The sequence below is a fragment of the Aulonocara stuartgranti genome (assembly GCF_965226115.1).
Source record: "Aulonocara stuartgranti genome assembly, chromosome: 3".
Taxonomy (NCBI): domain Eukaryota; kingdom Metazoa; phylum Chordata; class Actinopteri; order Cichliformes; family Cichlidae; genus Aulonocara; species Aulonocara stuartgranti.
In genome coordinates, this window is record NC_138941.1 from 41952738 (window position 1) to 41965671 (window position 12934).

At 45.1% G+C, this 12934-nt stretch overlaps 1 protein-coding gene across 8 annotated transcripts in view; it reads right to left on the reverse strand.

The window, feature by feature from the left end:
* clcn3 (chloride channel 3) overlaps nucleotides 1-12934 on the reverse strand; it is a 39845-nt gene that overhangs the window by 3604 nt on the left and 23307 nt on the right. For 5 of the 8 annotated variants that reach the window (XM_082525859.1, XM_082525864.1, XM_082525860.1 and 2 more), the window contains 12 exons: nucleotides 11620-11780; nucleotides 10660-10759; nucleotides 9323-9510; nucleotides 8844-8966; nucleotides 8183-8389; nucleotides 7961-8041; nucleotides 7611-7863; nucleotides 7049-7335; nucleotides 6772-6958; nucleotides 6106-6504; nucleotides 5801-6017; nucleotides 3941-4016 (listed from right to left, as the gene is read on the reverse strand). In XM_082525859.1, the coding sequence (XP_082381985.1) occupies nucleotides 3941-4016; nucleotides 5801-6017; nucleotides 6106-6504; nucleotides 6772-6958; nucleotides 7049-7335; nucleotides 7611-7863; nucleotides 7961-8041; nucleotides 8183-8389; nucleotides 8844-8966; nucleotides 9323-9510; nucleotides 10660-10759; nucleotides 11620-11780 (2279 nt within the window). Of the gene's footprint in view, nucleotides 1-1540; nucleotides 1579-3940; nucleotides 4017-5800; nucleotides 6018-6105; nucleotides 6505-6771; nucleotides 6959-7048; nucleotides 7336-7610; nucleotides 7864-7960; nucleotides 8042-8182; nucleotides 8390-8843; nucleotides 8967-9322; nucleotides 9511-10659; nucleotides 10760-11619; nucleotides 11781-12934 lie in introns of all 8 variants that reach the window. The other 3 variants (XM_082525862.1, XM_082525866.1, XM_082525863.1) reach the window with 2 other exon arrangements.

The following is a 12934-nucleotide window of genomic DNA, read 5'->3' on the forward strand; positions in this document are numbered from 1 at the left end:
GTTGCATTTCTGATTTCTCTTTTCCTGAAAGTTTCCACAAAACACAGGTGATTTCAAGTTGTGATAAATTACAGCTCATTTCATAATCATGTTTCAATAGCGAATTCTGACTCCTGTGATGAATCCACCTCGCAGCACTACGGAGCACTTTCTCTCTGTATGACACTGTAAAGGATTTAGTCAGTCAGCTGGGGCCATTAAGGACTAACACGGCAGCTTTTTAAACATCGGCGATGCTCCTGCTGACTGCAGTGAGGTCAGGTGAAGAGGAGAAACAGCTGAGAGCAGTGAGAAGAAGAAGCAGTGAGCTATGTGACTCCTACAGAGCTCAAATCATGTAGAGCTGGGTCCAAAGAGCTCAGTGTGCTTTGTGTTAATGCAGTCAGGTGACCACAAGGAGTTCATGCGTTTATGATTAATCGTGATCTTCAGCTGCGTTTTGACCCTAGAAGGCAAATAATTGAAAGCGAACCCAGGTCTGAGTGGGTGGAGCTGAGGTACCTGTGGAGGGCGGAGGTGTGAAGCAGCAGTCACACAGATCAGACCTGGGTTCCCCCGCCGGCCGATCAGACCGGCAGCAGAGGCTCGGGAAGCCAGGTGCAGATCAGAGTGGGTCAGGTGAAGAGTGACCACAATGTTTCCAGTTAAACCAGCAGTGACCTGCCCCAGCTAATTTCAGGTAAAAATCTGGGCCAGGAAGTGAGCGTAGCACCACCTGCACTAACATTACAACACATTAATAATAAAGCAGCCTGTAACTGTGCTGTACACCTGACTCTTCTCTGCATGCACAGCAAGGTCATAAATCTGTGCTGCAGACCGTCATTCCTCTGGTGCTGATACACGAGTGTGCGAGCTGCAGTTTACGTGTGCAGCCATGCTAGCTGATAAACGAGCCCTCCATCCTTTCGTCCACACTCGGACGTTTCTAACGTCTGATATGATGGCACCAAAAATACTGAAGCTTCAAAATCTGGAAACAGAAGCAGATGGGTGGTGTCACAGTAGCTGATGTAGCCATGTTGCTTATTACAGATTATTATATCAACTGGAGCTTGTGCAAATGGTGTTTTTTGTGTGTTTCTAATGACAATATACACAATTTACTTATAATTTACTTTGAAAGTTTCTATTTTCCTTCCTATTGCTTCTCATAATCGTGCTTTTTTAACATTTACTCCAGAGTATATTCTAGCACCTTCTCCATGTCTGCTGTGGGCCCACATGCAGAAGGCGGGACACTGCTGGCTCAGAGGAAACATCGGCAGGTTAAAGAACAGGATTAGTAATCACTTCATAAAAGGAATCATGTGATCATCGCACGCTAGCTACATAAGCTACAGCACTACTGGCACCAGTCAACACAACATCGTCACTCCACCACGCGCACTACCACTACAGGATGAGGGGGATTATAGGAATGAGTCGCATCACTACAGATTGCCCCCCTCCCTCCCTCCTACTAACATCCCCCCCCCTTCAATCTTTAAAAGGACTAAAGCAACGGTGGTCCGCTTTCCCAAGGCGGCTAACTACTCGCCCAGTCGTTGCACAGGTGACGGCTCACATGTCGTTGATCTGTGGAGCCCCCGGGGCGGTTGTGGTCGAGAGGGGAGGGGTTTTAAAAAAAAAGGGGGGGGGGAGGGAAAAAGCAGTCGTTAATGAAAACAGAAAACTTTGGGAGGCTGAACTTGAAATGACTTCTGTTGTGAGGGGGAGATGGGAAACACACAACAGGCTTCACGGTTACACGACTGCACACATGCTGAGTGTCTCTGATCACACAGTCAGCCAGGAACACAACAGGGTGCTGTGAGTGAACGGGGCTAGCACGAAACAGCTACTGTGTGTACAAATGCAGGTCGATGGGATGAACTCTGCTCTGTGGGAATCTACTGAGCCCCTTTCAGACACCGTCAGCAGCACTCGTCACACGTCTGCTAAACTACCGTTTATTTTTAAAAACCAGGAAATCACTGTTTCAGTTAATATCAGTCAATTTATGTTAAACGTCTTTTACTGAATAGTGTTGAAAATCTCAAGCCGTGTGAAACAAAATGTCCATGAAAAGCAAAAGAGTGCGCCTGAATCTGGATTAGTGACGGAGAACTGTGCATAAAATCCAGAGATTTACAGCGACTACAACGTGCCATCATTGTTCATCACACACAATCACTAGCTCAGCCTGCTTTATAGCCTGAAGTATCTCAGTTATCAGCCACAGTGTTAGTTTATGACTCACTTCTGTTTGCTTACACACTCCATGCAAACTGCAGCTTTTAAGTGGTGCGTGTGCATTAACGCACTTTATGGATGCAAACAGTTTTAGGGAGGGCGATGCTCCTTATCTTTACTATCAATTAATACTTAATGGACACCGTTTTTTCTAGACCAATATTAAAACGTGTAACAGAGTTTGTTTACTCTGATGCAGCTGCTCAGGTGCGCTCAGAGGCTCTGGTGGTTTCCCCACTAATGTGTTTGAAGTTGAAGGTTTTGAGTGTAAGAGGCATATCTGATCAAATCAAGGCCCTGATCATGCTACAACCTGGCTCGATGAATATCTTCAGGTTCTCAGTAAACTCTGATTTATGTCCCAAACTAAACACACAGTTAAGTCAAAGGACAGCAAAAAGGAAGTTCAGGCACTAAATGTAAGAGAGGCAGCTTTATCCACCTGCCACGAGGCTCTGTTTGACTCCAAAAAGCAAAAACAAGAAAGCCACAGAAAGAGAAGAGAGTCATTTAACTGTAAATAGCCATGCAGCTGAAACACAGTGTGCTTCTCCTTGAGACAAATATCAAAGTAATGGAGTTGAAAGCAAAGATAAGCTTTGTTTTCATGTGCAGCTGGTTTTATGCCACAAAGCTGGGCTGTACGGCGCAGAAAAACTACATGATGACAGATTCTTTACTTTTCAACTGAAGCTTCCTCCATCATCAAAAATCAGTCATTTTTTCCCTTTTACATCAGGATACAGTCTAGTTTTATTAAATGCTTCGCACTACCAGAAGCTACTGTTGTCATGAGTTTGAGATGTTTATGTGCTGGACTAAACCAGAGTTATGACGGTTTTGTGTTTTCTGATTAGTTTCAGCGTCGACTTCAGTTTAGTTTGTTCTGTTGTGTTTTAGTTTAGCTGCCGTTAGTCATAACGCTCAGTTTTAATTTTATGAGTGATTAAAATACTGAAGTTTAACTGTCAGCGGTGAGATTGAGCATTTTCCTTTGTTTTTTTAAGTAAAATTAATAATATTAGTTCATTCTTTGTGTTTTTTGCTGCTTTTAAACTACTTTTAGTTTTTATTAACAATATTATTAACAATAACCTTGAACTAAGCATTTTAACGGTTATTAGACTTTTTCCTTGAGGACCAAATGACAAGTTTGATGAAGGCTGTGTTGTTTGTATTACAGGACGTCAATAAACTCTGTTGTCCAGTTTCTCAGACATGAGAAGCTGCCATGCCTGAGCAGCTGAGCCTTTGTCTGGCCCTTCGTGTGACTCCTTCTGCGTCCAACACGAGTCACAGTAAGCGCTGAAGCTCGTGTCTGAAAGGGGCTCTGAACTGATGTGGGCGACAGTTCCCATCGAGGTCCAACATTACAGGACCAGCCTAATGCTTCTCTACGCGATGTCTCCGAAACTGCTACAGCTACCATGAAGATGGAGGTCAGACTAGTCTGTCTACGCATGTTTGGCTTCATTAGAGGTAAATCCACAACAAACAAACCCAGGAGCAGAAAAGTGCTTGAAGTAAGGAAGAGGGCAGGAAGTCTGGATGTTTTAGCCGGGAACTGCCATCAGCTTTTCACACTACACTTCATGCATCCCCCCCTCCCCTCCCCTAAGAGGCAGAGCCTAAGAGACAGGTGCAAAAAAAAAAAAAAAAAAAGGTGGGGGAACAGATCACGTGTGAAAGGGGCGGGGCTAGTCACCAGGGGCGGCGTGTGCTGCTTGAGCTCCTCCAGATGCTCTAATATATTCTTCTTAGTGATGATGCCCAACACAATCCTGAAACACACACCTGTTACTCAGCAGACTGCCCAAAACAACAACAACAACAACAACAGACAGACACAGAGAGAACACACAGCAGCAGTACACAATAAACACAACAAAAAATACAACTCAAAACTAACAAAACTAAACAAGCAAATACAACTAAAGTTATAAATGAAGTCAAAGTGTAATGATAAAAGAATAACGGTTTAATTACTCATAATATGACTGATTCTTCTGTCAACAAATCCCATGAAGAGGGATTTTACACTCATCTGCCACTTTATTAGGTACACCTGTTAGACTGCTCGTGGCACTGCCATCCTGGATGTGCAGCAGACAGATGTGCAGCAACTGTGTGAACTTCTCATGTCAACATGGACGAAAATCTCGGTAATGTTTTAAACACCTTGTTGAAGCAGCTGTGAAGACAAACCTGGGTCACACCCAGTACTAGCCAGGTGTACCTAATAAAGTGTACAGTGTCTTTTTTAAGCTGTAAAAAAGATTACGTTACAGCAGAGTATCAGACAGGTGCATTAAATGACTTTAGGTTTATCCAACGCGAATGTAAGAATCATTAAGAACCAGCATTTATTAGCAGCTAATAATAATCCAACCAATGATCCTAATCCCTCTAATCTCTGTAGGATTGCTCAGTGTTTTATAAGTACTTGTTTTTCAATCATTGTGTAACGTTGTTCTTCTTCATACGTATAAAGGAGGCCTTGTTCCTTCCTTACTGTTACAGGAGTGAGTGTTCATATTAAACATTTTAAATTATGAGATAAGTGTGTGACTCTGAGCCACAAACTCAGCATTCGGACTGCTCTATGTGCTCAGTTCTTTCTGTGTTTTGCTCTGTATGACATCACTGTCTATCACTAAAACAGTCATCTCAGGAACTCTGAGCAAATCCCCTGCTGTTCAAACCTTCTGCTTAGGAGGGGCAGCCAATGAGAAGGAAGCTGGCTAAAGTAGCTGCCTATATTCAGGTGGATGAAGACCCAGTATCAGGTAAATACAGATTATTCTGAACTATTAATCAAGCAAAGCTACTCTAGCAAAGCCCAATAACAATAGAAGGAAAGATCGTAATAAATTTACATCTTTAAATCATCCTGAACCTCCTTCATGACTGACAGTTTAGGTCTTTTCATGAGATTTGTTGACAACAACAAAAATATGAAAAATAAAAAAAACTAGTGTCATTATTTAAGAAAGAAATAAAAGGTTAATCCTAAAAAAGGTAAATGAAACAAACACTGCTGCACAGTTCCTCTCCAGTGATCATCACAGCAAATTAACGCGGTCTGTCTCGTAGTTTCAACATCGCACATCTGCAAAGACCCAAACAGACCAGATCTCCTGCAGGCGTCTCCACACGTGGACGAGACTTTACTTTTAAATTAGTTTCACTGAAGGTTTCTCGCGGAGGTAAAACCTTTAACGTTCCTCCTCAGATTCAGACCACACATCAGCTCCTCTTACTGTCTATACTCCCACTGCGTGACACCTGTTATGTGTTTGTGGTTAGTTTCCGTCAGCAGCTCAGCCTCTCCTGTAAAGGAGACCGTCACTGCTCACCGGGAGGATAAAAGGAGGTGCAGCACAGCGATTAGGCCAGGCCATGCAGATTACAGCATAAATCCAGGGATCCCAGAGCTCATGCAACACCAGACAGTGTGTGTGTGTGTGTGTGTGTGTGTTAAGCAATCACTACACCAGAAACAACGATGTGAGACGGATCCACCTTCAGCTCCTACAGCACCTCCTTCCTTCCGAGACACACTTACCCGTTGTGAGTAACCAGGCACTGGCGCAGACCCAGCTTCCTGAAAATGTCCACCACGATCTCCATGGGGGTGTGGTCAGTGACGGTGAAGGGGCTCATGTCCAGGATGGAGCGAAGCTTGAGGGGTCGAGGGCTGTCGGCAGGCAGCGTGGGTGCATGCTGGGTGAAGTACACCCTTGAGTTCAGCACGATGCCCTCCTGTTTGCGGCGTGCGTTCTCTGTAGAGATATGAAAAGCATTCACTTTACACCATCTTTAAACTCCAGAAGGTCACGGGGGGTTCAGGTGTTGTCTCTCCAGTCTTACCTATAGCGATTGTGATGTCTCTGCGCAGAGCGAAGCCCACTAGCCTCTGGGACTCCTTAGACACGATCACAGGGAAACCATTATAACTGGTTTCATTGATAATGCCCTGCAGCTCCTCCACAGTCAGGTCGTCCTGCGTGAGCACTGCCAACGGCGGGTCGTTGCGTCGGGGCCTCATCACCTCCCGGGCCAGCGTGGTGTGCGTGAACTCCTCCTTTGAATCCAGGAAGGGGTATCCGTTCAGTCGGATGTGGGCCTCGTAGATTCCCTCTCGACCGAATGCATCGCCCACCCATTTGCTGGTCATCACGGCGGCCATGAGGGGGACGATGTACTCCAGCCCGCCGGTCAGCTCGAACACGATGATGACGAGGGAGACAGTCATACGAGTCACTCCACCTACAGAGGGAGGAAGGCGTGACAGTAACACGCATTAAACTACGACTCCAACTAAACAAGTGTTTATTTCTATAACAGATGAGGCAAAGCTACACATCCCTGATCACATGTTACTCACAGTGAGTAACATGTTCTGACACAGCCAGTTATTGCAATAGCAGCAGGATATCTCATATATGCTCATCACCCGCCCCTCGGTGCTGAAACGTGAAGGCTTTGGCACAAACTGGTGGCAAAGCTTAACAATCCCATTAAGTGCTGACTCACCCAGGCACGCTGCAGCTCCCACCATAGCGTAGAGCCCTGGAGTGATGCAGTCAGCTCCGACTTCGCACCACTCTTTGAACAGGAACCAGTCGTGGTGATAATATGCAAGCTGCTCCATGGCAATGCCAACAATCCGCCCCGCGATCGCCCCGATGGCCATGCTGGGGATGAACAAACCCGACGGTACCTAACGATGAGAAAGGAACATGTTTCAGTGCTGATGAAGACTCGCAGGGCAAAACATCTGCTTCATTATTAAGGAAAAAAAATCTCTCACCTTGAGTCCAAATGTGAATATAGTCATGATGATTTTAAAGATGAGCGCCAGGCACAGCTGCCACATGGCCGAGTAGACGCCGGGCCCCGCCGGCTGGTCATCAGAGAAGGCTTTGGTGCCGTTCATCTGGCTGCGGTACTGACAGAGCTGCGAAGACTCCAGCGGACCGCAGTCGGTGAACAGCTCCTTTATCAGCTCGCTGGTGTTCTTACGCGTGTAAGGGTTTGGGAAAGCAACCACCGCAGTGATGGCCGCCACCAGGATCACCTCCAACACCGGGTACCTGCCTACAGAGCGAGACAGAGGTTTGTGTGAAACGCCTCAAATGCAGATTAAACACTGTTGCTCTGCTTCATGGAAAGATGCTTGTGTACATTTGATTTTAAGAAAAGAGGATTTTAAAATTCAGACACGGCACTGTGGACTCACTAAAATCATAAAAAGCACATGAGAGGAGAGTATCGACTGATAGAAACAGTCTTTATTCCATTTCACTTTTTTCCACCATTAAGCTCTCAGTAAAAGTTTTAAATAGTGAGGTCACCACGAGGTCACATCATACCGAAACGTGTCGACTTGCGCCGCCGGCACCAGGCGATGTTGGCTTTGATGAAGAAGGCGCCCCAGAGGCCCCCGAACACTCCCAGCAGGATGAACGGGAGGAGCTCAAACAGGTACCATGGCGTGTGGTACTCCACGTAGAACAGCACCAGGCGGCTGTTCCCAAACGGGTTAATGGAGCGAAGCACGAAGGCCGCCACCAGGGCCGCAAAGAATGAGCGCCACAACGTCTTTAGAGGGAAATAGTAGCTCACCTGAAGGAGCGAGGAGAGCACTGGTGGATTAATACTGTTGCTGTTACCATCACATTAAAACAACACCACATAGTAACTTGTTTAAGTGCTGATGCACCTCCTCTAAGCTGAAGAGGACTCCCCCAATTGGTGCTCCAAAAGCAACAGACACCCCGGCAGCTGACGCGGCAGAGAGAACCTGAGAGCACAAAACAAACACACCTCAGCACCAGCGCCGGGCTCGTTCACACAGGCACAAACTACTAAAAACACTCGTACGTATTAAACATTTATTACTCGTGCTACAGGGACCTGGACTTTTTTGCTTTTTTGCTCTCACCTCTCGTTTCTTGGCCTCGTTCTTGCTGTACTTGGGGAAGAGGTAGGAGAAGATGTTCCCACAGCAGCAGGCCACATGGACCAGGGGGCCCTCTTTCCCCAGGCTCAGGCCCGACGCCACAGCCAACACCAGAGTGATGGTTTTGATCATCAAGGTCCACTTGCCCAGATATCCCCGGATGATGAACCCACTCAGGATGGTCTTGATCTATGGCAGAGGCAGGAGTGAGGAAAGCGAAGTGCTCAGGATCAGACACGTAAACACATGAAAGTTAAAATGAAATAATGACATAAATTCACTGGGTTGTTAGTTGAGCTGCATCTCTGCTTTCAGGTCATTGTCTAACACGTGCCGCTTTTGTGTTTCCATGGCAACAAAGAGCCCCCCCCCTTTTTTTTTTTCTTAGCAGTAAAATATTTCACATCTCCCAGCTGAATTAATCATTTTTAAGTGCTTCAGTACATTAAAAGATCCTGAAACCCATCAGACTCTTTCACAGAGTCACCGGGAGACAAATCGATCACCCAGCGAACAGTCGAACAACATTTCCCATTTAAGAGTTCAAGGATTTCCTTCATGCACATCGATGTATCACCAGAAGAGGTTAAAATGAAGAAAGTTTCAGCTGTACCAGGACTTACAAAAGCAATGTTTTCCTCACCTCTGGGATCCCTGAGCCGCAGGCGTACGGCGCAAACACCTTAACCAGACAAACTGCCAGGAAGGCGAAGGACAGAGCCCAGTAGATGTACATGAAATAGTTCATGATGTACGAGCCGGGGCCCTGCAGAGAGGGGCGGATGAAGAGGGAGGGAAAAGTTAAAGAGTGGAAGAAAAACGTCCAAACCTTCAATAAAAAATTTTTAAAAAACTCGTGTGGACGCCTGAGACTACGTCTGCCCTTATGTGTCAGTGTCACTGCAGTCAGCTCATGAGAAAAGGTGCAAAGCTTTTGCAAACTGTCTACTTTTTAATTGAAATTTTTTTTAATGAATTTGAACAACAAGGGTTTTATTTTTGCATTGTTGCTTAGAAGCCGTAGCCTCTTGGTCTCACTGCAGTGACGAATACGTACTGCAGAAAATGTCTGGTTTTAAATCGACAGCATGCGCTCCCTTTCATGTGCCCGTGTTCCTCTACCTCAGCCTGCCCCAGTATTAGCTCAGCCCAGCTCTTCCACTGAGGACACTTGTCCCTCTCAGCGAAGGTGGTCTCATTGGACGTCCAGCAGCACTGCTCGTGGTTGAACCACAAGGCGCTCAGACACACGCCCTCCTTCAGGTCGTTCATCCAATCAGCAGCAATGTCAATCAGGCCAGCCAAAGCACCTGGCGGGAGGAGGGAACCAGGAAAGGAAAGGAAATAAAAGGGCAAAGAAGTGAAGGCAGGGATGAGTGGGAAAGGTGAAGAACAGGAAAAACAGAGAGAGAGATGAGTTCCTAACTACACTACCAGGCTTACTACCTGACAAAGATGTTTTCAGGTGATTTAACAATAATTCTGAGAAACATCCTCACTGAATATGAACCTAAACGCACACTAGAAAACTCTGCAGCAAATCTTCACATTAGACGATCTTCAGCTCTCAATGCATAAATATTACAGCACAAAAATCAGTGTCTGACTTAAACAGCAAAGCTTCTTTCGGCTGCTCCTTTATTCACAAACCTTGCCACAGTGGAAAGATTCACATGTTTGATCTGACAGATGTTTAATGCCTGATACCTGGATATCCTGATACTGGGATCTGGGTCTCCTCCTGTTCTCTAACCAGTGACCTTTGGCATGTAAGGGGACTGTGTGGCTGACATTTTCATATCAGATGGATCTTTGTAAACATCACAGGCTCGCTGACCTTCACGTGAGTGAGTGCAGCCACATTTCTAGATTTCTACATATTATTACCATCATTTTATCCGCCTACTTCTCCCACAACCTGTCAGTTTTTTGGGGAGAGTGGGGAAAAGGCCTGTTGGTGTGATAAAGACAATGGAAAGTGGTATCTGTAAGTTTATCAGTAATAATTATCTCATTTCAAAAGGCTGTATTTTATGAAGTAATGGACATTTTAGGCCCTAAAACAGCTCAGTCACCCCAGTTTTAAATCTATATAATGTGATATCACAGTGCAGAGCTTCTTTTACACAAAGAGCCCAACAGGCATACTCATTTTACTCATTTCTCCCCTCTGTAGCCTGGACCTTTTCATAACTACTCCACTTTGACTAGCTCAGCTAGAAAAAGATTTTCTGTTATTTAGTGGCCATAAAACACACACGGCGAGGATTTCATGGCTCTGAGATGTGTCACGTGGGGCTCTGCAGGAAGAACAGTGTGCTTATAAGAGGTGGGTGAGCGAAAGCACAAGACAGTGAACAAGAGAAAGACTGAGTGTGAGCTGCCTGAGGCAAAGCATGTGAGAGTCACCGGCAGGGCAGATAAGAGCTGTGTGCACTTTAGTACCACATGTATGTTACCTGATGCCAAGCCAGTGAGCGTCACCACCAGCCAGCCGGACCAAGCGTCGTACAGGCTCTTGGTGAACTCCCATGCAGACTCCTTTTTCTTACTATTGATCTGTATCAACACACACAAAAGACTCAATAACAAGCATCGATGGCTAAAAATAAAACTATTAGATCAACTTACAGTGAGAGTAATGCAAGTGAGGGAAAGGTTAACAATACCTCATCAGCCTTTTACAGCTGAGGGGTAAAAACAGTGACCTTCAGTGACAATACACCACCTCTACAGCCATGATTTCCACTGTTGCCTCAATATAACAGTCAGCTGAGGGGCGGAGAACACCGGGTATGCAAATAACATTCAGATTGTCCTGCAGCGTCTTGCAGTAAAACACTTGGATAAAAGTGTTGGCAGACCCGAAATGTGCTCATGACCAACTGAAGGGCCGTAAAATCTCCCACACGCTTAGCCCATGAATGCTAGTGGTGGATAAGAAACTGATCTCTTAATTTATAATTTGGAAACTGTGGTCGAGTTTGTATAAATGAAAAACATTATAAGACGGGATCATTTTTGTTGGAACTTCTGCTGGTAAAGTTTTGAGTTTCTCTGAGTACATAAGTGTTGTTTACCCTCTCTGTTAAGCCATCACAGCAGTAGGTCCTGATCCTACCTGACATTTCTTTCTTTTATGTGACCCAAACAAACTGTTTCTACAACAGGAAGTGCATAACACAGTGGTGGGAAACGTATCTTTTTTTCTTTCTTTAAATTAAGTAGGGCTGTTTGTGGCCCGTGAAGAAGAATATTTTCTTTGCAAAATATTAAAAATATTTTTCTGTCTCTAGGTGGAAGCTCTGACAGGTTTTCTAATATACATACAAACTGGTTATTATATCAAAGTATAAAATTTTTTGCTCGAAGCTGAAAAGTTTTTATTTTTTGAGCTGGTTTGGCGTTGGTGTCCTCACCTTCCGGTGTCTCTCGCGGTCCTTGCACTTCTCACGGACCCAGTCGATGGTGTGAAAGTCATCGTAGGTCCCAACACCAGGGATGGGCTCCTCTAGGAAGTCCAGCAGGTGGGTGGAGCTGCTGGGAGCCCCGCCCCCGTTCGACATGGCGTAGTTAGATCCTGAAGAAAAAACAACGAGCACAAGTTCACGGTCCAATTTTTTAAAAGAAGACTATTGACATTTAAAACATATTTGAAAGAGTAAAAAACAAGAAATATGATTTTTTCCCCCACAATGTATGAAACCAGAAGGCTGTGTGAGCAGGCTTACAGTGTTACACCATACATCAGTCTGATGACTTTTCAAACGATACATTTTGGCAGTTTATACTTCTGATTCTTACACATAATCCTTGGAAAAAAAAGAAAGATCCATCACAGTGCTGCCTCGGCTGCATTAGAGTTACACCTCCTCCATAATCGAGCCCCATCACAAGCACCGCAGAGATCACTGCACGTCCATCACTGAGATCTAATGAGACTGCTGGAAACACTGCAGCCCATCACCTCATGTGGAACAAAACCCATAACTAATCATAACAGCTTACCTCTACAAACTAGATGTAACCATTAAAGGCCATTACATTTTAAATATATTTATGTATGTTTAGGTTTGCTTTGAGGGTAAAAGCCATTTTGAATTCTGCTTCACTGGTCCACAGGCTGCAGGACCATGTGACTCCCTTCAGGCCAAATAACCACTTCTATCTTGTAAGTAATGACTTGAACATGACTTGGATTATTATCAGGAAAAATTCATTAATGATAAGCGAAACAGCAGCAAACATTGTTAGCCGAATACTATATGAATACCCATATAGTATTCAGAGATGGGCTGATCCTCTCATTCTGTGCAATGACTTTGCTCATTATGCTGGGACGAGACGCCGGCAGTCACTGGTTAGGTCTGACCTGCTCTGGCAGGACGGACATGCTCAGTATGAACACAGAACAAAACATACTGAGTCATCTGCACACACAGACGCACACACACATCAGGGCGAGTTGAGGGGCCGATTCTCTGCTTCTTATCTGAGAAGCATCACAGGCTTTACACGGCTGACATTTCTCTTTGCTGCCTGAGGCGTGATGAGAAACGATCTCTGATGTACAACAGCGACCTGTGGGAGACTTAAAAATCCCTCCACAACATCCGTATAATGCAGCAGGTTTCCTTAAGAGCGCCATTTAGTTTGTTTAACTTGGGACAAAGCCTGTTTGAGAAATCAGAGAAAAGTCCATCCTCTGACATTTAAAACTGTTATCAAATCGAG